This window comes from Coptis chinensis, unplaced genomic scaffold, assembly GCF_015680905.1.
Source record: "Coptis chinensis isolate HL-2020 unplaced genomic scaffold, ASM1568090v1 utg6399_pilon_pilon, whole genome shotgun sequence".
NCBI classification, from domain to species: domain Eukaryota; kingdom Viridiplantae; phylum Streptophyta; class Magnoliopsida; order Ranunculales; family Ranunculaceae; genus Coptis; species Coptis chinensis.
In genome coordinates this window covers 61,767-89,649 of record NW_028238176.1, presented here as the reverse complement: position 1 = coordinate 89,649, position 27,883 = coordinate 61,767, and the positions used below count along the sequence as shown (strand labels likewise).

The 27,883-nt window shown below is 36.1% G+C and overlaps 3 protein-coding genes across 3 annotated transcripts; 2 read left to right on the top strand and 1 right to left on the bottom strand.

Moving 5' to 3' along the window:
* Window positions 1-4,530: 4,530 nt before the first annotated feature.
* LOC147472912 (uncharacterized) lies at window positions 4,531-5,028 on the top strand. The gene has a single exon (XM_086588055.1). The coding sequence runs from the start codon at window positions 4,531-4,533 to the stop codon at window positions 5,026-5,028; it is 498 nt and encodes a 165-aa protein (XP_086444181.1).
* Window positions 5,029-5,668: 640 nt separating this feature from the next.
* On the top strand, window positions 5,669-6,265 carry LOC147472911 (uncharacterized). The gene has a single exon (XM_086588054.1). It carries the CDS (start codon window positions 5,669-5,671, stop codon window positions 6,263-6,265), a length of 597 nt encoding a protein of 198 aa, XP_086444180.1.
* Window positions 6,266-10,412: 4,147 nt separating this feature from the next.
* On the bottom strand, window positions 10,413-15,393 carry LOC147472910 (putative calcium-binding protein At1g02270). The gene is given in 13 exon segments (XM_086588053.1): window positions 10,413-10,758; window positions 11,209-11,315; window positions 11,392-11,429; window positions 11,432-11,501; window positions 12,312-12,437; window positions 12,547-12,661; window positions 12,755-12,831; window positions 12,954-13,174; window positions 14,504-14,560; window positions 14,563-14,608; window positions 14,709-14,813; window positions 14,909-15,076; window positions 15,253-15,393. Coding segments are annotated over 13 exon segments (1,395 nt in total). The 5' UTR covers window positions 15,256-15,393; the 3' UTR covers window positions 10,413-10,496.
* Window positions 15,394-27,883: the final 12,490 nt, after the last annotated feature.

Genomic DNA, 27,883 nt, shown 5'->3' with positions numbered 1-27,883 from the left:
TTGATAGGCCGTTTTAATAGCTTATGTTATCAACGTTCAGACATTGGAGCCAAGGTGTTAATAGCTTCTGTTATAGACATTTATACCATTGATAGGCCGTTTTAATGTTCAGACATTGATAGGCCGTTTTAAAACAATGTTCCACACATTAATTAATAATAAGACACATTAATATTCAGGAAGATAGGTGTAGTATTTTGGCGGTATATATAACAGCAATCCAAGAATGTAATTAAATAACTTAATCCTATAACACTAAAACAGCAATCCAAGAATGTTCAGACACATAAATAGGCCGTTTTAATAATAACACTAATAGGCCGTTTTCTAGAACACTAATAGGTGTAGTATTTTGACGGTATATATAACAGCAATTGTTCAATAAAAGTCTTTATCTTCCTGAATTTTACTCTGCAATTTGATTTTTCTGGTTTGGATCTTTTCAATATTAAAATTCAGTTTCATATCCTATATCTTGTTGTTCTAAGTAGTCCACTTAGATTTATTGTAAGCGGGTTACAAGGATGAATGGTTAATTTAACCTCGATATCCAAGGTTTAGTGGAAAATATGTGGATCAATGGTATAAATGTGTCGTTTGGCACCCAGCAGCTATCCGAGATTGTTGAGTGGAAAAGATTTAGATCAACGATTGTTCGCACAGACGCTAACTGAGATTGTTGAGTGGAGCAGATTTAGATCATAATTTAGGGATGTTAAGCCTGCTGATCAATCCAAAGTTGCAGCTCTCACTCCAACCCAGAAGGACAGTTTGAGACTCGAGAGACAGTAAAAAGGCCCTGACAGTTTGAGACTCGAGAGCAGTGTGTTGAAGCCATTAGATAGATATTTGGAAGGGCAGGAGTACTTTCGGTGGGTAGTAGGCTGCTACCTGTTGTGATGGATATTCGAAGAAATGAAGACTGTGTTAAGTCGCAAGTAAACAATTACGCAATTAATTAGTTGGTCAGGACTTATAGAATTGATAAGAAAATATACTAAGGGATATTGGGTACTAGGTACTACAACATAATCAGCTTCCTCTGTCATTGTTTCACAAAATAAATAAGAGAGAATATGGATAGTCGCAAGAAGGATCATCTGTTTGTCATGCTCTGGAGGTTCACAATTCCATACTGTAAATTACTTCAAGAGAAGTGGGAGTTCACCCAAATGAATTAAGTGCCAAGTCTTACCTCTCCCTTTTGGTTAAAATTAAAGCATGTAACTAAATCGTCTGATTTTTATTTCTCATTTGTTTTTTTTTTTTAAAATTTCGGCGTGGTTTACTACCGTCTAATTTTTTTAATCCCTTTTGTTTATTTACTGCCACCTAATTTTTATCTGTGTTTACATGCGAAACCCTACTACTACCTTTACATGTGAAATAATCACTGCTCGTGGTTTACTACCGTCAGCTACCCTCTACTTTTTTAAATCCCTTTTGTTTTATTTATTGCCACCTAATTTTTATCTGTGTTTACGCCTAAGTACTACTACCTTTACATGCAAAATAATCACTACTGCTTTGTCTTTTTTTTAGGCACCCTTTTTCATTGTAGATTCGACTTTCAATGGTATGTTATCCCCACCTATCTTTTTATGTTTGTTTTACGTAGGTTTTATTGAGTATCTATTTCTATTTGTTTTCTACAGATCCCATAGATAAGGGCAAACGTCCAATAGACCCTTATAAGGATCCTTGAACAAGAAAAAACAATATTTATGTTCCAGTTCAAGATGGACTCTACCTTGACCACCTACTCCTCAACGACACCTTTCGCCCCGTGTATTGATAACTTCTATTAACATACTTTGAGTTACCCTCTTATTGGTTTTACATCACATTTTTGAACTCTCTTTCAAATATTTATAGCTTCCTACGACCAATTCTTGACAAAGGAAAATGCCCTATGGACTCCTTTAAGGAACCTTCAAACCAAAACAAACATGTCTTTGTTCCCCAAGATATAGCTCAATCTTCAACCTCTTGGCTTCCGTGTATTTCTCTCTTGCATTGCCTTATTTATTCTTTTGTTTTATAAATGTCCTCTATCTAATCTCCGCCATCGGTTAAAAAAAAAAATGTAATGGCGATGTATCGTGGTCCATAAGGTGTTTCAACGCCATTTAATATATCGACTTTATGAATCTCATTTCCCTACTTGAATTATTTTTCTACACCAATTTATATATATATTGCATTGTCTTATTTTTTCTTTTGCTTTATAAATGTGCAGCGCCCATCAGATAGTGTTCCTCTATCTCATCTCCCGCCATCCGATTCTCATGTAAGATGAACTTTAATTAAAATGTAATACTATAATTGCTCATGCATTATCCAAAAGGTGTTTTTGTACACTATAATCGTAGTAAATTCACTGCCATTTAATGCTAGCTTATATGTATAAATGTATAATATTTACCCACTAACTGTGTTGCATGTGGTCATCCATCTATTCATTTACAATTTGCTTTTATTAATTTTTGGGTCTTCGATCACTTATTATCCTTGACTACTTTATTCATATCTTTACATTTCACGTTTTCTAATTTTAATACTAACTGCCATATTTGCTATTATCTATGCATTCATATCTTTACTATTCGGCTTGATTATACTTATAATTAGGTGCGGATAACAAATAGAATGCTAGGGACAAAGTGCTTTCGAAGGGAAAGAGAAAGGAGCACTAAACTAATTGGCAACTGTCATGTCATTGACCACCAACTGATGGGTTCAACATTGAATGGCTCTCCTTCACTTCCACAAACTCCACTTCAAGCTGACAAGCATCAAGCACTTCTCCCGCCATCCGGTTCTCATGTAAGAAAAGCTTTAATTAAAATAATACTATAATTGCTCATGCATTGTCAAAAGGTGTTTTGTACACTATAATTGTAGTAAATTCATCGCTATTTAATAACTTCCATTTAATGCCTGCTTATATGTATAATATTTACCCACCAACTGTGTTGCATGTGGTCATCCATCTTTACATTTCACGTTTTCTAATTTTAATACTAACTACCATCTTTGCTATCATCCATGCATTCCTCTTTCTCCCAATCTATTCGGTTGATTATACTTATAATTAGGTGCAGATAACAAATAGAATACTAGGACAACGTGCTCGAAGGGAAAGAGAAAGGAGCACTAACCTAATTGGCAGCACAAACTTCACCATCCAAAGTGCACAAGTAGTCACCCATCATGTCATTGACCACCAACTGATGAGTTCAACATTGAATGACTCTCATTCACTTCCACAAACTCCACTTCAAGCTGATAAGCATCAAACACATAATAGTCCAGTTACACCTCATGCAACACCATACCGACGTCTTTCTTCTTCAGAGTCTCTTCGGAAATCTCTATCATTCCTTAATCCTGTAAGGCTATTTACGCTCCCCGAAGAACGTGTCACATCAAGTGCCCATGCTGATTCATCGGATCAAAACAACACGTGAGTACTTCACTTAGCGATTTTCTTTAATCAAAATCTATATATAACTCACCTGTGCAAGTTTCATTGTAGTACATGTATCTCTTCCTTCCGTATGATTACCTCCTCATGCAATTCCACATTCAACCAATGAGAACTTTGTACCAACACCATCTCACCAAAATGCAAGGTTAGTACGTGGTTTATTACATCTTTCTCTTGGTTCTTTGTGGTTTGGTTTATAGTTTCAAAGAAAACCATAAGATCCGACCTAACATCACAAGTTTCTTGGCAAAGACGCTGCGAATCGTAGGTTTTCTACCTCATCCTTTGTCCATCCAACATCACATTCGACAAATGCAGCTTCTACATCATCATCAACTAACCGAAATTTGCGGTATACTTCTTCACACTTATTGAAATTGGAATACCAATAAAATAGCACCTTTGTCAAAATATATACAATTATTTATCTTGCAGACAACAACCATTTGGGGATCCTGCACAATATTGTGAGGAGTTTCACCATAATGATTTTGACCGGCCCAATTTCTCGCTAATAATGCCGACATAAGTGATGATGAAGACGAAGTTGACAATATTGTTTCTAACCGCCCCGATTGAACAAGGAAGACACTCCTTGGGGAGAATGGATGTTCAGTGTCCATTTTGTAATGCACTCCATTGGATGGATGAACGACTAAAAGATTCATCATTATCACGTCCTCGATTCGGGACTTGTTGTTTGCAAGGGAAAGTCAAATTGCCTCCACTACGCCATTACCTCCATTTTAAAGCTTTATATGATGGAAATGATCGCAAGTCAAAGTCATTTCGAAGTACATGAGACAATACAACCAAGCTTTCGTGATTTACGAGCCTTGGAGGAAATGAGCGTGTCTTTATTGGACGAGGTCCAAGGCCTTTTACTATACATGGGATTCGTCGCCATAGAACTGGATCTCTAATTCGATTAATCGGGCGGCAGCCAACTTACTCTCGGCTTTTACATATATGATCCCAGTCTTCGCATTGGATATCGCCAACCAGAATCCCCGTTTGAACACGATGTTCCAAGATAATTCATGCAACTATGCTCCAAAGATAATTGCTTTCTCGCTACTTTTCGCCATGCATATGATGTTCTTAGATCTGCCTCTCTTCAACATGGTGAGAACTTCAATGTACCTGCTTATTTGCATTACAATGCTACTAGAGACAGACGTCGTTATAACTTGCCAACCGCAGATGAGATTGCTGTCATTTTACCTGGGGATGGCAGCGAGCGGGATAATATGAGGGATATTGTGATATATCTTAAAGGAGGGCAAGAATTCATGCAGATCAGTGAATGTCATCCAGCTTACTTGCCTTTGCATTATGTGCTAATGTTTCCTTATGGAGAGCTTGGGTGGTCACCTGATATGAGGCGTTCAAATACTAATGACCGATTGACACAGATGGATTTCTACTCTTATCGGATATTTGCATACGGAGAATATTCCCGCAATCTTACGCTGGCACAAACTATTTCAAGAGTTTCGGTGGATGGATGGGCGTGGATCGAAACGAGAACAAAATGAGATATTATAGGCTCAAGAAGACAAGCTTCGAAATGAACTTTATCAAGGTATCATCGATGTTACAATTGAAGCTTTCGACCCAAACCAGATTGGAAGACGAGTGGTCTTACCAAAGATCTTGGTCGGCAGACCTAGGCAACATGTTCGAAATTTTCAGGATTCAATGGTCATCCTGCGTTACAATAAGCATCCCGATATATTTCTCACAATGACCGCAAATCCGCGACTGGGGACGGTTGTTGAGGCATTGTCCGAAAGCACCAAACCGCAACTCATCGACCAGAGGTCGGGCCCGCGGTCTTTGAACTAAAGCGAAGGGCCTTGATGAATGAAATTAAAAGAAAGGTGTGCTTGGTAATCGCCGTTGCACATGTCTACACCATTGAGTTCCGAAACGCGGGTTGCCCCATATGCATGCACTTATATATCTCCGACATTCGACAAGATCCGTGATACCGCGCTCAAGTTGATCGCGATTGTATGTGCGAGTTTCGATCCGTAAACCGAACCGAAGTTATTTCGGACTGTCCTCACATGTATGGTTCATGGTCCATGTGGACTAAATAATCCTAACTCTCCATGCATGGTAAATGGTAGATGCAAGCATCACTATCCCCGGACTTTTGCAGATGCTACCACCATGGATAAAGATGGATATCCTATCTACCGTCGTCGTGACAATGGTAGATCATATATTGTGAGGGGGCATACAGTTGATAACAGGGATGTTGTTCCTTATAATCCTTATCTTTCTAAGATGTTCAACTGCCATATTAATGTCGAAGTTTGTGCTGGGATCCGTTGTGTTAAATACATTCATAAGTATATATTTAAAGGGCATGACATGACAACAATAGTGTTGAATGAGTTGGATGAGATCCAACAATACTTGGATGCGAGATACATTGGCCCACCGGAAGCAGTTTGGAGATTATTAAGTTTTCATCTTCATGAGGAGATTCCCACAGTTGTGCGCTTGGCACTTCATCTCCCTGGAATGCACCGCGTAGTTTATAAAGCTGATGAACCAATACATGATATACTATCAAGGGCGGAGCACCAAAAGTCAACTTTGACTGCCTTCTTTGATTGTTGTGCATCAGATTTAAGAGCAAGAAGCCTCACTTATCAAGAGTTCCCCGAATACTATGTCTGGAACAAACAATCTCAGACTTGGACAAGAAGGATACGAGGGAAAAATTTGCTATTGGTAGAATGTATTTCGCCAAATTCCTAACTCCGGTGAGCGATTTTACTTGCGCTTACTTCTAACCGTTTTAAAAGGACCTCAATCATTTGATGATCTGAAAAGGATTGATAATGGTCCTCCACTTCCAACTTTTAAAGATGCATGTGTTGCACGTGGACTTCTGGAAGATGACAGCGAATGGGTGCAATGTCTACAGGAAGCTTCAATCATGCAGACTGGATATCATCTTCGCCGACTATTTTGTGTTATTCTCGCAGAGTGCAATCCTTTGCAACCCCAAACATTGTGGAATGATTTTTGGGAAAATATATGTGATGACCTTCCACATAAGCTTCACACAATGTTCAACATTCCAGAACCTACCCCTGCTGAAGTGCAAGATTATGGTTTATTTCTCTTAAATGAGATTTTGATAGAGTCGTAAATCATCGGCTAATTTCCCTCTAATGCTAATGCGTTGCCTTTGTTAACTACAAGATGGAACTTAGTTGTTGCAAACCGACTCATATGGGACCAGCGACAATTTCAGTTTGATCCTCAAAATGCAAAAGCACATGGCAACGTGGTTCTCCTAAATGCAGAGCAACTTTTCATATCAACATGTTGATAGATTCCGTTTCCCAAAATTTAGGGAAACTCTTCTTTTGAATGGAGCGGCAGGAACAGGCAAAACTTTTGTTTACAACACAATCGCCGCTACGGTCGTCTTTGAGGGGCATATTGTTATTATGGTCGCTTCATCCGAATAGCTTCATTACTATTGGCTGGTGGTCGATCGCTTCACTCGACTTTCGTGATCCCACTAGATATTCTTGATACCTCGTGTTTGTGGGTTTAGTAAGAATTCAATGCATGCCGAATTATTCAGTGGAAGCTAAACTTATTATTTGGGATGAAGTCCCAATGCAAAATAAGTTTTGTGTGGAGGCGATTGATCGCGACACTAAGGATACTCGCGACAATAATAAACCTTTTGGTGGAATAATAGGTTGTACTTGGTGGTGACTTCACAATGCCTTCCGGTTATACCCAAAGGGGTTCGAGCACGATTGTGTGCTTCCTGCGGTCTTCCTTCCTCCGAGTCACATTCATGTTCTAACTCTTGCCCAAAACATGCGATTGGAAAATGGAAACTCTGCAAATATCAAGCGCTCGCAAATTTCTTAATGGAGGTACCAAACGTGTATTTTTCTTTGTACTATTTTGCTTAATATTGATATTCATTTGCATCATTCTTTGTACTATTTTTATTCGTACTAATATTCATTACTATTTTCTGGTTAATTAGATAGGAAGTGACCCAAGCGAGACAGGTTGAACTACCATCAACAATTCATCGATGTGCAAATCTTCGAGGATCTCATTTCTACTACATATCCTCGGCTAAATCAACCTACCACGGTTACACGAGAATATTTAACCGAAATACGACAATTCTATCCAGACGCAATGATGATGTCAATGATATTAATGCAGCAGCTTTTAAATATGTTCCTGGGGGAAAGTACTCTCTTTCTAGCTGCAGACAAGATGGTGACGAGGATGCAACGAATCCAACCAATATTAATCAATACCCAAATGAGTACCTAAACTCACTTGATCCAAATTGTCTACCACCCGTTTCGTCTCAACCTAAAAGTCGGTTGTCCTATAATGTTGTTGCGAAATATTGCTCCCAAAGATGGATTATGCAATGGAACCCGATTGATGGTGGTCCACCGTCGACCCTCACGTTCTTTTCACAAGAATTTTTGGTGAAAAAGCGGGTAATCATGCATTTATTCCAAGAATATCTTTGTCACCATCGTCTTCGATTTTCCTTTTCATATGACAAGAAGACGGTTTTCTGCGGCGTGTTGCTTATGCAATGACTATAAATAAGTCACAAGGACAATCGGTGAAGATGTGGGGATTGACCTTCGTGACCAAGTTTTCAGCCACGGTCAATTATATGTCGCGACTATCAAGGTGCACTTCTTCTCATTAATCGATTATTCTCCTCCTCCAAATTAGAGAAAGTCACACCCCAAACTTTGTTTACCCGTAAGTCTTACTATAATCCGTAAGTTCTTTTCATTTATAGTCCGTGTTGAGTAGTTTCTCATTGAATTTATAGTCATCAAATTGATACATTTGTATTTGCTCTTACTTGGTTAATTTGTTTCGTTCAAATTATGTAGGTTTTATGAAGTTGGTGTGTAATTACATTTTGTCGTAAGATAGTTAAAGAACTTTTTTAACCTTGGTTAGTTATTTTTCCCCCTAATTTTTCTTTTTTGATCTTACAACACTTGAATTTATAGTTCTATACAAATCTATTTCAATTCCTACTAAATGGTGACGTCTGTTTATATGGTATTTATTCGAACGAAGAAATTTCAATTCTCATATCTTCAAACTTAGTGATCTCTGGCACGATTCTCGTGTATGTTCCTTTTCATTTTTCATTTTTCCTTCCCTGGTCTCTCTACTTATTGTGTTGTTTAATTTTTTCATCCATGAGCGGACGATGGGACCTTGGCCAATCACTATAACTTAGTGATCTCTCACGATTCTCAAATCAAGTGAAACAGTAACATCTCTTCTCTTATAACTCAATCTCTTTGATTTTCCATGTAAAGATTCAATTCATTTTAAAATCGTTTAGCCAGAGATGAATTATTTGTTTTCTTCTATGTAAAGGTTTACTCTGAGCTTCTTCTGGTGTTGTTACAGGTATTTATTTGCTTATTTATTAAGGGTTCTATTTTTTGGTTTTGGGTTTGTCAAAAAGTATTAATTTTGATTGATTTGAGCTTTGATTTGGTTCTGTTGCTTTTATAGGTATTTTAGTGTAGGTAGCATTTCGGTGGCTATTGTTTGTTCTTTGATTTATTAGCGTTACACAAAGTCGCGTTTATGGAACTACCCCAATGAAAATTTTAGAAAATATGGTATATGTATACATTGTAAATATCATTTGTTATGGGTGTAGACCTTTTGATAGTTATGGGACTCGATGTATGTATTTTACTTGTGTTTTCGTAATGACTTTGTAATGAGGTGCTTTGATGATCCGCATTAGGTCAAATACTTTGGTGTACTAAGTCATAATGTTGAAGTGGTCTCATTTTTTGTAAGCGGGTTATTTGGCCGGCATCTGTCGAGATGGTTAAGTAAAATGGATTAACCAATGAGAAATATATGATTGTGATTTTCAGGTTATGCGGGTTTATATTTATGAAATGTTAAAAATCTGAGAGGAGATCTTTGCCGAAATTTGACTATAAAACCACGTGTCATAGGTTTGTAATTGTTTGAGTTTTGGGAATGTTACATATTTGCTTGTTCCAAAACTAGAAAAGAGTCTAGAGGTGAATACAATCGTTCATTGTTTCACTTCTAAATTGTAAATTTCTTCTTCTCTTTAGTATATATAGTATTTCCCTACTCACCAATTTAACTAATTTAAAGCAGGATAATTACATACTTCTTCGATGAAGTTTCCTCAAGGCTTGGGATTTATGATAATGACATTGACATTGGCTTAACGATTTGGGGTTTTGGAAGAGTTATGATTGTCAACAATGTTATCTGTACTTTTTGCTACTTTTTTGTTCTTGGCGTACTTTTGTGGGTGCTCTTTTTGGTACTGTTTTGATGTCCTCATTCAAACCACTTGTTGGAGTCTGATTATGTATTTGTTTCTCATATTGTTCTTATTTCATTTGGCTTAATTGATGTTCTTCTATGTTTAAGTCCATTTAGATGAATGAGTCTAGAACATATGTGCAAATCACTACCCGATTTATTGAATGAGAATTGTCTTTGCAGCCTTTTAACATGATCCAAAACATTGGAAAATCATCAAATAATGGGGAGGTTCTATCCAAATCACCCTTCAGGTGGTTCAAGTTAGTGTGATGTCGAGTTTCTCAGCCTAATAATCATTCTTGACCATAAATAGAACAATAGCCAGTATAATAGAATCAAAACGGGGGAGAGGGGTGTGTTCAAGTTCAGTCGCTTCTGAGTTAAGCGCCAAGTAGGCGACTCTATCAGTGCCGTACGGCACGGGCATACCCTAGTACTATATACACAGTATACTGGGAGGTAAGTGTTACACATGCTTTTACAATGAGGATCATCTTCCTATGTAAATACATTTATCTTTGAACTACAAAATCGTTTTTTCTTCTTTTTAGTTCTTTTACTTTTTCTCTTTTTTTTTTCTTTATGTTTTCAAAATCAGGACCTTTCCTGAGTGCTTGTGTGTTGACTAGCAGACTGTAGGAGAACATGGCACCCTTGCAGGTGAGAACACCACTGTCAGCCGTGCATGATCAGATAATAAGTAATCTTCAGGCCAAGTTCCTTTCTCCACTTCACTGGGGAAAAGATCTGCATTCTTAACATTAAAACCAACTGAGTGCTCCTCTGTCTCCTCAGCTCCTCCGTCTTCAAAACCTTTTTCTGTCAGCTCAAACCTTGCTGGATTCCAGATTCGCTTCTGCAATGCCAAATTCAACTTGATTGACAATCATATTCATAAAGTACATAAGTAAATATAGCTACTACATGCTCCATTTAATGCATAAAAGCTAAACAAAAATCCTGGAAGGAATCTTTGTTCATTAAGGTTTACAGTATTTTACGATTAATACTAACCATGTTGCCTAAGTGCATAACTAATTAGCTCAAGTGCACTAATCATAACACATCCACTGAAACATTTTCATTTCAAGAGGCTTAGAGCTTCTACCTATTGCCTACAGTAATTTTTATTTTATTTTATTTTTGGCTAACAAACACTGATTAATTCATTAAGCAGAAAATAAAGGAGATACAGCTCATTACTCATTGAGTACAGTATACCATACAAGAATATTGTACTCGAAATTGAATGATAGTTCACCAGTAAAATGATTGGAGAAAACATCATGTAGTGTAGTGTTACCCAAAAAAAAGAAGGATATTTAAAAGTAAGTTACTTGAAATTTTTGTAATTCACAACACCATTCCCATCTATGTCGGCTTTATTCCACAAGTCCTTTGTTTCTTCAGCACTAAGTCCATGAGGATGACCAGTCAAGCATAGCTGTAAATTTGTAATGTTAGAGTTACTTTTTTATAGGAATCGATAAAGTAAATCACTATAGTGGAATGTACAGTACCTGATGAAGTGCTTCACTGAAACCTGAGAAGGTAATATACTGCCAGGGCTATCAGCCTTGAGAAAGGCAAAAGCATCAGTTTCCAACAGAGAAGCCTCAATAAGTTGGTACTGAAAGAAGAGAGAAGAGAACTTTAGGATGAGGAATAGAAAATTGAATGTGCAGTCGATTGCTACTTCCAAAAGGGTCAAGATTAAAAATAAAAATACAATTGATATCTCTGAATTTGACACACAAGGGTGCATGGCTATGATCCATATATAATTGAAGAAAATGTATGACTGGGGAGAAGAATCAAGAATGGACTCTTAACTTATTTTCATTTTTCTTTGTGCTGGCGGCTGAGGGAGCCAAGACCAACTAATGAACAATGTAAATATTTGAGGATGGCTGAAACTAATCAAATCCAATAATATGGGAAATCCACTGCCTACTACAGATATTCATGCTTTGAGCTAAACCTCTATAGAAGACATAAAAATAAAATAATTTTTTTGAAAAAAGATCAAAAGTCTTGAATGCTCTGGACGGGAAGAAGCACCCTTCCGAGACCAGAGGTGTGTGTGCCTAAGTGTCTCTTTCTACCAAATATTGCAAAAGAACAAGTGCTTGACATTTCCCCTAGCTGGTTTTCATTTCACAGAGCCTTTGCTAGTGAAGGAGTCAGAACTTTCAATGTCATATTGCCAATTAAATAAGCAAATAAGTTGGCTACACGATCATTTTAACAATGGTATAGCATGTTTTAAGACTATATAAATGCTATTTCTCTTTTTCCTTTTCAATATGCCAACTTTCTAATAGTTGACATACCTCAATTCAAATGAATCGTAGGAAAGGCAACATCCTGACACACACATCAACTATAACTGATAAACGTGTTCGAAGAAAGTGCAATATATGTAGAACCAATTGCTTACCTTAATGATACTAAACACAGCTTCACTCCAACTTGTCTTTAACGGTTTTTTGTACTTTGTAGGATTTAGAAGCCATATAAAATCTACACCACAGATGTTTCCTCGATGATTGCGGTGACTAACCCACTGTAGTCAGAAGAAACCACAATAGTTAAAATACAAATTGATAGGTCATGAGACTAAATGAAGGGATGTTCTTCAACGACCATACAAATGTGAAACCGAATATAATGACCTTGTGTGCATCTGCATCGCTGTCAGTGTACTGATGTGCAGTATCATATGATGAAACAAATCCTTGCGACCTAAGGAACTTGTAAACGTGCCCACGCTTGCTCCCATTCAAGTCACTTCAGAACAACATGTAACGGGAAAATATTAGACACCTTTGTTTCACAATATCTACAAGACAGCAACTGCAGAAGTATAAATGAAAAACTCACCCGCAGAGTATGGTGGGCATGGAATTAAGCTTGTTCTCTTTTTTATATGTTTCCACATATTGCAAAATTTTATATACCTATTACACAAAATAGTAGGCGTTAAGCTAAGAACTCTGCTTTCTTGACTAGGGAAAGAAAAATGGAACTAAAACAAATGAGATAGAATAATAATATAATATATAAAGGTAAGTTTATCTACCTGATGCAGTCGTACAATAGACAGGCTAGAGTTATGAGGAAATAGCAAATGGGTATTCACAATGAGGATTTCTTGCTGAACGTCTCCATTCAAACATTGCCAAAACGGTATGACTGATTCCACGTGTAAAATCTGGGCAACGCGGTCTCCAAAGTCATTGAAGAGCAAATCTCTATAATCTACAATCCGAAAGTAATCCTTGTGTACAGCAGTAAGCAAACCTGCAATAAAAAAGATATATTTCTTCAGAAAAAAGGAGTGAGGAGACACTACAGCACAAGCTTGGACTAAATAACAATGGTAAACTAGATCCTTTCCTTTTTTCTATTTTTCTTATTCTTTGGTAAAGACACAAAATGACGTATCAACAGTCACACTTTTACTGATATTCCTCTTCATCTTCATGTACCTTTCTTTGTTATTGACAAACTGAAGAAGAACGTATAGTACAAAGAATTACTGACAGTGGGTAGTGTGTGGAATGGGAATGCTTGAGGATGTACAGATATAAGACTTTCTAATTCACCACATATTTCGGTTTGAATCCCCAAAAAGTGTCTGTATGCAGATTAAATTTAAACGGGTTGGGTCTTTTCTAGAGAACCTAACCAGCAACAGACTCTATTCGTGGAAGTCATATATATAAAAAAAAAGTACTTACTAGCCCAGTGGCTAGGTATAAATAGACCAGACTTTCTGTTTTCAAAGTCCTAAGATAACGTCAAACAATATTCGTCAGATAATGGACTAAAGAATGTTTTGAGAGGCCTCAAAGAGATCTAGTGTTTTGAACAACACCAAAAATACATATAATTTCTCTGCATACACATATGAAAACCTTAATGCATAATGGTGGATCATGAATCAGTGAATCCTAGATCAACTTTGTCTGGCATAGCTCGATCCCAGCCACATTCAACTTTTAAAATTGTACATGTGAAGGTAAGTCGGACATCCAACTGCACCAAAATTCCAGGTAAGAAGCAGTAGCAAGAGTTGTAAGTACAGAGACAGACGGGTATTATCATTAGATTTGAAGATTACTATTTAAGTCCTGACTTTCTTTTACTCCATTTAATGAACTTTCAAAGCATATTAGAAATAATTATCCACCCAAACCATGGGAGGTGATTGGCAGTGCCATTCTGGTCACATACTTCACCTAACACAAACAAGTGATATAGTATCTATTTTAGGTAGGAGGAAAGTAATATAGCTTGAAAATGACTTCTTTCCACCAAGATAATGTATGCATACATCTTTGTTTAGTAAACAAAACATTAATATCAAACACAAAACATCTTTGTCAAGTTTTCATGTCTTCTAAGTTTTAAAGATGTTATCAAGGTGATTAGACCAAGTCTCCTAACTTTGACGATGACACGATTTTTGAATTGAACTCCTTATGAATTTGCTCACGTAATAAAAAAAAAAATAATCAGTACCACATCCTTGATTAAGCTCCAACATGGAGTATTCCAACTTTGACAGAGAATTTCAACATGATAGCCAACCAATACAAACCAATTAGAAATGGTGAAAGACCATACCATCTCCCCGATTGTTCGTCCTTGCAAGCTTGAAATTTATATAACCAGCATCCCCAATCTTTTCTCATAAATGTCAACCAGCTCTTCATTTCCAACCCAAAATTCCTACCAACAAAAAGCCAATTCAGCATCCAAAGACCGTAAACTATACACGCCAATAAAAGACACAAATAAACAACAAAACACGAGGAATACAAAGTCTCACCTGAAGGCATATAATGGACGATCTATCGTATAACAACCTATCCAATATGCTTTGATTCCTGCTTAACCAATACACCTTATACTCGCTCTCGCGACAACTTTGGTTCTGTTTTTTTACATCAAACACCAATGCATCAATCCAAAGTTCCAAATACACAGATAATTCAACAAAAACTAAATGACCATTCTTTTTTTTTTTACCTCCTTGTCAAGTCTTTTGTAAATGGGAGCCAGAATGTTAAATGTAGTACAAGAAATACAAGGTTCAGCCACTAATGCATGGCTCACAATTCTGGAAATCCTTCCCTTCCTTCTACTCTCTTGAACAATAGAACCCGAAGTACTCTTCACAAAATTTGAATCTACAGCCTATTTATAAAACAGAAAACCAAATTTGAGAACAATATGATTGAAAACAATAGATGACCATCATTTAAAAACGATGAAAGATAATAACTTTGATGCCAAATGAAGGAATGAACCAATACAAGAGTCTATGTTACAAGGCAAGGAATGAAAATATATAAAAAAGAAGAGAAACTCACCATGAACAAAGCACTTGTTGTGTTGTTGTTGTTGAAAGAATAGATAAGAATAGAAAAGAGAAAGATTCCTATGAATGTGTTTATGGTTTTTTAAGGAAGAAGCTGAAATGTGAGAAGTTTTGAAGAAGAAGAGAAGAGAGAAACGTTTGTTGTTGTATGGTTTTTGAGATGATAGAAGAATGAGAATCAAGTGAGCTGGGCCGGGTTGGGCTGGATTGTGACTGGGTCCAGCTAAGCTAATGTGAAACATGTACTCGTTTTGTGATTATGAAATTATTTGATTCATGCATATGATGATATGAGTATATGACCTCTGTCTTGTCTTCCTTTTAAAATTTTTAAGGTGGGTTTGTTTTTGATATTTTAGTAATTTCCACCGACAACTTCTATAAATTTTGATCAATAAGAAATTTTAGTGGCTTACTTACGGCTAATCTTGCTTTGGTGACCACTTTATTTAATTTCTTGTTGAGACGTGAGAGTGATACGTTACTTGGGGCGTATTGATCGAGGTTAAGATATTTTGTGTGTTTTTATTATTTTTCATTTGAGATATTGTTATCAATTTAGGTGATGCTGAAATAATGTTGATTATGACATTTTTTTTAATCAAATAAAATAAATAAACTAAAAAAATTGTCTACCACTATTCTATTATTAATGAATCAAATACACATTTGTCAATCAATCAACCGAACAAATTTGTGGAAAGGCAACTGTTTGTTGTCCACAAAAACATCAAGTGCTGATTGGTGGTTTTGCTTCCTGAAAAAACTATTTAGCTGCCCCGAAAAGTGTGTTTTTCTGCCTAAAAATTGATGTTTGTAGACAAGCTTGTCCACAAATTCGTTCTAATCAATCAATGAGATGAAAAAGGTAACGCCACCTCTTGTGCAATTTACTATCAATCACTTGTTCCATAGTCCAATTGTAAAAATTTACTCTATTCTCATATTACCTCTTGTGCAATTTACTATCAATCACTTGTTCCATAGTCCAATTGTAAAAATTTACTCTATTCTCATATTCGATTTGTTATTTTTCTTTCAAGCTAAGATGCTCTCAAGTCTCAACATATTTGAATGTTTTATTAAAATTGATTGAAATTGTATAATAACTATATGTCCCCTCAAAACTCCTAAATTCCTTTTTATTCCTTTATTCATCTCTTTTGGAACACTAGATGGTACGTAAGTTACAGTTCTTTTTCTCTAACGAATATATGTTGTCTAATGGAACATGACTTAACTTGCAATCAACTCAATTTGCTTAGGGAAGAGGTGAAATGGTGATATGTGAATGTGGTGAGTACGGAAAAAAAATATAAATTACCTAAAAGTGTCTTTAAGTAGAAGCTAAAAGATGAAATTGGGGATCATGGAGAGCATGTCATCGAGAGTTGGCATCTATATCGTTTTGGGTGTAGACTTTAGTATAGCAATATTACTTCAATAATGTTTAAGAGATTAAGTGAAAAATAACAAAAGGCATTTAAGAAAGAAAGAAAACAAAATAGAAATAAATCAGAATCAATTAATGGCGGTAGAAGAATCACTATAGGCCCGTCAATATTTTCCTAAAATAAATTAATAAATAAGAAGTAAGATTAAAAGTAAAAGCATTGATCATTTTCTCTTTTTTTTTTTTTTATTGTTTATGTAATTATTAGAGATTCTAGGGTTAGTTTCCATCTTTAATTGAATTTCACTCTTGAATAAATATCTAATGACCATACATAAAATGATCATAATTCACAGTTCTCTTTCAACTAAGACTCAATAAGTTGTTGGGTTAACTAAGATACGCCCAACTAGATGAGCTAATTAGGATTTTCCCCACTAGATGGGAAATTAGGATCTACTTCAAGACACACAAAAAAAAAAAGTCAACTTGGATTGACCAGGTTTTGTGTGTGTGTGTGTGGGGGAGAGAGAGAGAGAGAGAATCCTAATTGGCTAATCTAGGGGGCATCACTAACTAACCCTAAGTTGTTTATTAGGTCATTGTTTTACTATGAAACATGTCAAAGAAAAACAAAATATGTCATCTCGCTAATTTTTTTTACTTACGGCTAATCTTGCTTTGGTGACCACTTTATTTAATTTCTTGTTGAGACGTGAGAGTGATACGTTACTTGGGGCGTATTGATCGAGGTTAAGATATTTTGTATGTTTTTATTATTTTTCATTTGAGATATTATTATCAATTTAGGTGATGCTGAAATAATGTTGATTATGATATTTTTTTAATCAAATAAAATAAATAAACTAAAAAAATTGTCTACCACTATTCTATTATTAATGAATCAAATACACATTTGTCAATCAATCAACCGAACAAATTTGTGGAAAGGCAACTGTTTGTTGTCCACAAAAACATCAAGTGCTGATTGGTGGTTTTGCTTCCTGAAAAAACTATTTAGCTGCCCCGAAAAGTGTGTTTTTCTGCCTAAAAATTGATTGGACCAATGAAAAATTGATGTTTGTGGACAAGCTTGTCCACAAATTCGTTCTAATCAATCAATGAGATGAAAAAGGTAACGCCGCCTCTTGTGCAATTTACTATCAATAACTTGTTCCATAGTCCAATTGTAAAAATTTACTCTATTCTCATATTCAATTTGTTCTTTTTCTTTCAAGCTAAGGTGCTCTCAAGTCTCAACATATTTGAATGTTTTATTAAAATTGATTGAAATTGTATAATAACTATATGTCCCCTCAAAACTCCCCTAAATTCCTTTATTTATTAATTCATCTCTTTTGGAACACTAGATGGTACGTAAGTTACAGTTTTTTTTCTCTAACGAATATATGTTGTCTAATGGAACATGACTTAACTTGCAATCAACTCAATTTGCTTAGGGAAGAGGTGAAATGGTGATATGCGAATGTGGTGAGTAACGGAAAAAAAAAATATATAAATTACCTAAAAGTGTTTTAAGTAGAAGCTAAAAGATGAAATTGGGGATCATGGAGAGCATGTCATCGAGAGTTGGCATCTATAACGTTTTGGGTGTAGACTTTAGTATAGCAATATTACTTCAATAATGTTTAAGAAATTAAGTGAAAATAACAAAAGGCATTTAAGAAAGAAAGAAAACAAAATGGAAATAAATCAGAATCAATTAATGGCGGTAGAAGAATCACTATAGGCCCGTCAATATTTTCCTAAAATAAATTAATAAATAAGAAGTAAGATTAAAAATAAAAGCATTGATCATTTCTCTCATTTTTTTATTGTTTATGTAATTATTAGAGATTCTAGGTTAGTTTCCATCTTTAATTGAATTCCACTCTTGAATAAAGATCTAATGACCATAGATAATATGATCATAATTCACAGTTTCTCTTCAACTAAGACTCAATAAGTTGTTGGGTTAACTAGTATTACCCCCATCTAGATGAGCCAATTAGAATTTTTCCCCACTAGATGGGGAAATTAGGATCTCTTTTCAAGTACATACAATAGAAAAGTCAACTTGGATTGACCATATTATTTTGTGTGTGTGTGTGTGTGTGTGTGTGTGTGGGGGAGAGGAGAGGGAGGGCTATGTGCATGGTTCAATGATAATTATGAATGAGCCGGAGTTATATAAGATTGTATTAATGTTAGTTGGTGATTCAGCTAAAAAAAATGTTCTTAAGTTTTATATTTGTGAAACCTGATATCATCACTTTCTGCAGCAAGCCACTCATTCATAGTGGACCAAGTTAAGGCAAGTATGATGATGTGTATACTATTAGATAAATTATGTAAGTTAAACTTGAAGTAATATGAACATGTTTGCAAGCCAATATTATATGTGCAACAACAATAACATTTTTATTTTTTAAAAAAAAAAAAAAAAAAACTATAACATTTTAACTAAGTGATAAATTAGATTTTAATATTCTTAGGAATGACTAGTGCCAAGTAACAAATCTATCAAATTAACTATGAACTTATACTTTTTGATGCTTGTTGAGCCAAGTAGTAAGATTCTTGGTATTACATTTTCTCTTAAGTGAAAAATGTAAAACCAATTAAGTAAGTTTTTCTTTCTTCTCATATTTCTCTACTTTTTTTCATCTTTACCAAACAAAAAAAAAACTATGATTTTTCCTCTTCCTCTATCATTGTTCATTTTAACTCTTATTTTTTATGACTTATTTTTTAAAAACAAAATCATTATAGAACTATTAATTGTCATTTAAAAAAAAAAATAGTGGATATCTTGTTATAAGACGATGATGAGAGATGACATTTCTTTATACTTGGATGAGAAACTTATACAAAGTTTGGGTACAACGAAAGCCTTGTTGGCAAATGTACTTAATCTCAATTCATGGGTAAAATAGAAGATACAAATGGAAGTTGTAATTTTAGTTGTTGCAAACTTGCAGAATGAGTGATCTGGTGGGTGTAACAGAAGATTTTAGAGATTTGTATAAGGGTTTGGGGAAAAAAAAAAAAATTAATGAGAAGTATATTCAGGGAAAAAGTGGGTTAAAAACAAAATATTTTTCTCTCCATCTTTAATTATATAATTTATTTATTTATGTAAATTAAAATCATCTCATTCTGGCAATGTTGGCCGGTTTGCATTGACATGCACGGCAGAACTCGTGTTTTGATGTAAATCAATAGGCATGAATTAGTAAGTCGGATTAGTAGGTCTAGCGGTATATAATTGAATTCTAATAGTTATTTAGAAGTGTTAGAAGTGTCTAAATTGAGTTCTAATTAGCGGCATCACATATTTTTAGCAGTTTCGTTTATGACTCTAATTGACCAAGTCTATGAATTTTCCCTAACCTGTCCCCAGGAAACCAATTCAAGTTGCTTGTTGAGAAAAATGTTTGTTTCTTCTTTTGGTGACTAAAGGTCTAAAGTGGATAGTGAGAAAAAAAGAGACTAAAAAGGTCTAAAGCAAACTTGTGTTCTGCTTTGTACTAAGAGCAAAGCAATCGAAAGGGATTTATGAAGAAAATACAGTCAATGACAAAAAAACGCAATGCCCAATTGGCCATAGTGGCTGAGGAGTGAGGAGTCCAATTTGTTACCTGCATTTTCAAACTAAGAACGAGAAAAATGATTTACGTCTTGAAAATGGCTGAAGTTTCAATGGGCTGAAACCACAATTTTCCCTGAAATTGCCAGGAAAGTACCAGTGTCAAAATTTTCGGTGTCTTTTTGTGCACGTCACGGACTCTGAACTGGTACTTAAGCCATCTAGGCGTAAACACATCTGGCAGAAAACATTTGCTTTTGTAACTGGTAGCTCATTGGGTCTGGGTGGTCTGAGCAAGTACGACTAGTATCATTAATTACTAGAAGTTAGCTTACTTTTACCATCATTTTGTAATTGACAATTTGACATAGTACGTGCTTGCATTTCGTTATTCATCCTTATTAGTGGATGTTTGGGTGTGTGGGGAGAAGAAAGAGAGTTCGATAGATTTCGATAGGTTTGTGTGTTATAAAAGGAAGACTCCACTCTTTTAGAAACAACATAGACAATTAATGCACTTGTGTTGTGTTTATATATATCTCTGTAATATAACCCTAAAAATCAATCAAGCAATAAATTTCTTTATTTTCCAGTAGACGTAGGTTGTCGCAATAGCACCGAACCACTATAAATCTTGTGTTTTGTCTTTTTGATTGGTTGTTGTTTTCATATTGTATCGAGCGGAGCGTTTAATCTCTTCTCTCAATCAACCTCAACTTACTTAAAAAAAAAAACTATGACAAATCCAAAACCAAACCCAAAGTTTGTCAGAATAACAGAGATCGAATCAAATCCCGGTTGAAAACGCCATCAATTCTTTTGAATGGAACAAACTATATATTTTGGTCTTAGGGCTATTTCATTATCTCTAGGTGGCAAAAGAAAAACTAGGGTTCATTGCTGGTGCAAAAGTGTGTCCCGCCATTGATGATGCCGAATATAAGAATTGGATTTCCAATGATCAGCTTGTTCGATCTTGGTTACTCAATTCGATGGAGTCAACTACTGCTGGAATTTTTACTTTCTCTGATTCTGCAAAAGAGATGTAGGATTCAATTGAAGATTTATACGGAAACCATAATAATTCTGCCTGTGTTTTTTAACTTCAACTTACAATCAGTGTTTTGCAACAAGATGAGAAGACTTTTACAGAACACCTTGGGAATCTGAAGAAATTGTGGGATGAGTTAAACATATATCGCCCATACACCAGGAGATGCTAAAGACTTTTTGAAACGGGCTGAAGAGGATAAAATCTTTGCAATATTTTGTAGTCTTAAACCAGAATATGAAAATATGGAAAATAATATTCTAATTGAAAGCACTCTTCCTTCAAGTGCTGCTGTTTGTGCAACTATTCAGAGAGAGGAAACAAGGAAGAAAACCATGAACTCTGAGTTGAAGTCTTCAATCTCTGAATCTACTATACTACTGGCAGAAAACGATTTTCGAAAGAAGTCGCAGGGATTCAAAAAAAAGTAAGGGAAAAAGGGAACCGACTCACTGTGATCATTGTGAAAAAAACTAGCACACCAAGGACCGTTATTGGAAATTACATCCGTATCTTAAAAGGGAACTGTCCAAAAAAGATCATGATGCAGTAACTGAGACATCAATTTCCAACGCAGATATTAGTCATAAGTTGAGTCAAATTCTCCAACAACTCACTAAGTCCATGCCATCTAGCAAAGGTCAATATGTCTCAACTCATGTGTCAGGTAATTTACATACTTATTTCACTATGCCAAAAAATAGTAACTCATAGATAATTGATTCGGGGGCTACTGATCATATGGCTAATTGCCCTACCTCTGTCCATAATTTTGTGTCCAAAACCAAAAAACATAATATTTCCATAGCCAATGGATCCACCGTTCCCATTATAAGTAATGGGTCAGTGGATTTTTTTATTTAAGTCTCAAGAGTGACGCTTTGTTGTTCCTTCCTTCCTTGTCCAACTTCTATCGTTGGAAAAATTATAAATTTTTTTAAATTGTGATGTCATTTTTTTCCTAACTCTATCGTCTTTTAGGATCGAAAGTCAAGAGGACGATTGGTGAAGGAATTTATTCCAATAAGGCTCTATTTGTTGAAGTCTCATAAGAAGGCGGTCAAGCTAGTGGTTTAGTTGAAAGTCGACTTTGCAATTTTGCATAAAAGATGTGGGCATCCATCTAGTTTGTATCCTATCAAATTTGTTTCCGCGATGTTTCTATAAACTCGATGATGTTTGTGATGTTTGTCAATTTTCTAAACAAACTCGTTTAACTTTTCCAAACTCGTGATACTATGTCTAATAATTTGTTTGAGTTAATCAACTTTGATTAATGGGGACTTGCTCCCTTTAATTCTTATGATGACTATAAGTATTTTGTGTTGTTTATTGATGATAAATCTCGTGCTACATGGTTATATTTGTTGAAATCAAGAGACGAGGTTGTGATTGTTTTCAAAGATTTTCACAATATGGTTACTAATCAGTTTGGTGCTAAAAATCAAGATGTTTAGATCCGAAGATGGCATGAATTTTGCAAAGGGTGCATTTCTGAGTACCTTCATAGCCGGAGATAATTCATCAAACTAGGCGTGGTTGGCACACCTCAATAGAATGGTGTGGTAAAGAAAAACAAACATCTTCTTGAGACTACTCGCGGCTCTTATGTTAGGCATGAATGTTCCTAGGCAATATTGGTCTCATGGCGCCTTAAGCTGGCTGCCTATCCGATTAATCGCCTTCCTAGTCGGGTTCTTGGTTTTAAGTCACCATTGGAAGTGCTCTCAAGTCTAGGTCGTTGGATCTCCTCATCCGTGGGTTTTCGGTGTGTTTGTTATGTACATCGACAGAAACTATTCATTGAGATAAATTTGATGCTAAAGCAACTCGATGTATTTTTTTGGTTATTCTACCACACGTAAAGGTTACATATGTTACAATCCGCCATAGGAAAACCTGGTTGTCTCGCGGATGTATGATTTGTAGAATCAAGCTTTCTTTCAAGCTCTAGCGTGTTTGGGAATTGGTCGGGAGTGTTTGCAGATTTGGCACCTCCCAAAAAGATTGGTGAAGGTATGGTTCCTACCTTGAAGTTATTGGCTTTTGTCTTGAAGAAGACATTGCACATATATAGAGGTGCAGCGCTTCTTTCACCCATCGAGAACTAAGGCGCGTGCACCCTCTCACTGCAAAAGTTCTTGATTCTGATTCTCGTGTTAGGCCTATTATAGTTGGGCCTATTCAGACAAAGGCGCGTGCGCCCTCACCCACTGAAGAACTAAGGCACGTGCGCGCTACACCTGATTCTCAAGCCCATCCAGTTCCTCGACAATCTGAAGGAGAGAGATGACCTCCAGTAACTCTCAAGGATTACTATAAATCCTATAGAGAATGACATCCTCCAGTGACTCATCAGAATTTTTATTCATTGCTTGACGTTTCATATCCTCTACAGGAGTATATAATCTATGCCAATATCACTTCATCTCATCATGTTTTCTTAAGTTTAGTCGATGATGTGCAAACAACCAAAGAACTTTAGAGAAGCTAATTCTCGGCCCAAGATGGAGAAAGGCAATGCAAGAAGAACTTCGCGGCTCTAGACAAGAAAAAAACTTGGGAGATTGTTATGCTACCTTACGGAAAGAAGACAGTTGATTGTCGTTGGGTGTTCAGAAACAAGTTCAACAGTGATGGTTCTTTAGAGAGGCCTAAAGCTCGACTCATTGCAAGGGGATTCGCCCAAACATATAGTCAGGACTACAAGGAGACTTTTGCACCAGTTGCAAAGATGAACACATTTAGAGTTCTTGTATCTCTAGCTGTAAATCAAGACTGGAAATTATTTCAGATGGATGTTAAAAATGCATTCTTATAAGGTGATCTTAAAGAAGAAGTGTATATGAGCATCCCACCTGGACATCCAAAGGAGGCTAAGGTTGGATTAGTATACAAGTTAAAAAAGGCTATCTATGGACTTAAACAATCTCCACGAGCATGGTATGCCAAGCTCAGTTCTGTTATAGTCATGACCAGTCTTAAGCGGAGTGATGTTGATCCTTCATTATTTGTTAAGTCTAGCGAGGTCATGCTTGGTTGTTGTTTTTTATTTATGTTGATGACATAGTTAGTTATGTAATGACCATATCAAAATCTCTAAGCTCAAGGACCTATACTACACAAGAAATTCACCATCAAGGATTTTGGTATTATGAAGTACTTTCTTGGGATCAAAATTGCCTATTTAAAGAGGGGCATATTTCTTAATCAAAGAAAGTATGCGGTTGGATTTTTTTGTGTGAAGTATGAAAGCTGGGGGTAAAACCATCTGATTCTCCAACTGATAGTGGAGCCAAGTTGGACAACATCGGTGATCTTCTTACTGACATTGATCAATATCAACGATTAGTTGGTAAACTAATATATTTAACTATTACCCGACCAGATATTTTTATGCATAAAAGTTTGGTTAGTCGCTTTATGCACAGCTCAAAGGACTCAACATATGAATGTAGTTTCTAGAATATTGCAATATCTGAAAGGGTCGTCAGGTAGAGGTATTTGGATGCGAGAAAATGGGCATACATCTATTACTACATATACAGATGTTGATTGGGCATGATGTCCAGTTGATTGGTGGTCTACTTCTGGTTATTGTACCTTTGTGGGAGGTAATTTGGTCACTTGGAAGAGCAAGAAATAGAATGTGGTGGCTCGCTTTAGGGCTATGGCTTCCACCACCGCTGAAATTATATGGTAGCGAGCCCTTCTAAAGGATTTATACTTTGGTTTGCATATGCCAACTACACTTTTACCGCGGATAATCAAGTTACAATGCACATTCGCAAAAAAAATCTGGTGTTCCATGAGAGAACTAAGCATATTGAAGTTGGACTGTCATTTTGTCGCGTGAAAAGTATAGTCTAACATTGTTACTACCTCCTTTGTTTGTAGTGACCAACAGCTTGCAAACATTTTACCAAGGACTTCCAGCTTCCAAGTTCCATGATATACTCCTCCAAATTGGGCTCGCTAGATATCTTCGCACCAACTTGAGGGGAGTGTGGGAGAAGAAAGAGACAGCGTGTGCCCTTCGGGCCAGTGCAAGATGAAGCCGCTGCACGCCTCTAGTCGGTTCGCGGATGGTTCAATAGATTTGTGTGTTTCTATAAAGGGAAGACTCCACTCTTTTTAGAAACAACACAGACGATTGTGCACTTGTGTTGTGCCTATATATATCTATGTAATAGAACCCTAAAAATCAATCAAGCAATAAATCTCTTTCTTCTCCAGTGGACCTAGGTTGCCGCAATAGCACCGAACTACTATAAATCTTGTGTTTTGTCTCTTTGGTTGTTGTTTTCTACCTGGTGTAATACTGTAATGAACCTAGCTTCAAATTACATCTTTCTTGTCAGTGAATTGCCAGAGCTAGAGAAGCACAAAAGGTTTACTATGATTACTTGATTAGTGTAGGACAGAAAGAATAAGAAAAAAAATCATTCAAAAACTTCCAGCTGCGTATACTAGAAGTCTAGAATGAGTTCTGTGTTAACTTAATAGAACATCTTATTCATTTCACGAAAAGAAATTAAAAGAATTATTAAGAACAACATAAACTAAGGAAAGCTTGTACAATAAATCCATGGATTTCGGACGAATTGAGAACCACGTAACAATAAATTAACTCCTCCATCTCCTCCCAGTTCCGAACGCCCACATTCTTGATCATCTCTAGTATTGATTCTCTCAAATCTACAAATGGGTCCATAGTGTACTTCACTGCACATATACTATCAGCATACACCCCTTGAACGTCATTGGGCAAACTCGCTGAAAAGCTTAGTGTAGCTGTGTAGTGTCTCGAATGCTTCTTCATTCTCTTCTCAGTGAGTTTCTTAGCTTCCATTGCTTGTACAAGTTAAAATTAAAGAAGTGTTTACAGTGATATTCTTTTAGACATAATTCTATGGCACTGAATATATAATATGGTGTGTGTTTGTGCGCATAACTGTATATATAGTGCTGGAATGGCTCCTATTGTTAGGTGTTTTTAATACGAGTTGTACGCATCTGTGAACACTAGAGATAAGAAGGTTGTGGGTAGTCATGTGGGTTGTTGTGTCCGGTACACAAGTGAGTAAATGTTGCTCCAGTGATGGTGGGCCTTTTTGGAGCCTGCTGATTGCATTTCGTGTCTTGTGAGGATAGTAACAAGTTTATGAGAATTAAAGTATCAGTACAATTGAGAATCTATCTCTTGTAATTCTATTCTTCCTTCTTAATACAAATTGCTAGTTAGACACGCACGCGTAATGCAACCTAACTACGAGTAGGCCGGATTGGCAGGAGAGGACGAGTTAGTAGCAGGAGAATGAGAATCTTGGTCTCTGCCTCCTTGTGGCATCAAGCATTCTAGCAAAAACTAGGCAAAATTGTTCCCCGCAACTTCTTGTACTTGTTGTGCATTTTAACTAGGCAAATAAATTAAACTTTTATGAAGTGATTATTTATGTGCTCAGTTTTTTTTATTCTTCGCTTATGGCATGGTACCAATGTGCCACGTGCATTTCCAAAGTTGTTATTATCAATGCCTGTTTCTCAAGGGAATATTTAAAAACTTGTCTCAAAGGATCATTAACTGTAACAATGGCAACTCCTTAGCACGACAATACATGCTCCCCTAAGAATTGTTTTTGGTTGGATAAACGTATATTTCTCAATAAATGCTTTGGAACATCATTTATCAGACCATCCGCACACAAATGCACCTTGAACACAGGAAAGAAGTACCAGTATAATGGTCATTTTATAGCACGTACAAAGAGGGACCAGATTTGTACATAATCGGGTCATACCCATAATAATGCTGCCAGATGCCCAGATTAGGTGCTCAACACTGAAGTAATGAACAGTGAATTTGATGCTTAAAGAATTCACTCAGGCGGTATGAGACTCTGAGCACACCTGCAAATCCTGCAATCCAAAGCTCTCAATTTTGATTCTCTAATTATTTAGAAAGTCTAAATAGTGTGTGATTTCTTAGTGCGGCGGGAAACGAAACACCGGGTCGATTTTTCATCGCTCAACCTCATTCAATCAAGCATAATTTATGGCGGCGAGTTTCAAATTAGTACATAAAAATACTGCTCTATGCAATCCAATTTATTCGAGAAGATTCTCTAAATTTATAGACTAGTTCACAAATACATACAAATCATCAAGTGTAAATCAAGTGTAAGGCTCAAGTACGTCACTGTTTAGTCATTGGATCTATCATCTAAGTAACAACTTTTTCGAGGTTAAGGGCTTGTTCTATTTTTATAGGGCTATGTACGTTAAACTTATCTTCCAGGCTTGGGAAATTATACAGCTCAAAATATGTCCCTAACTAGACAAAAGGAACCTGAGAGAAAACCATCAAGCAACCCTTAATACCAAAGAGCAAATTAAAGAATATAGTTCTTTATTTTTGTTTGCTTTCAGCATCAAATACCTTGTTTTGCATGCAAGTCATTGCCTTTGTTCCCCAAAGTTCAAATAGTAACGTTTCCATTTCCTTCATAAGATGAAACCATTCCTAGAGAGCTACATATGCAAGAACAAAGAACCACTCTTTCAGCAAAGAGCCTCTCCTCGTCATAACC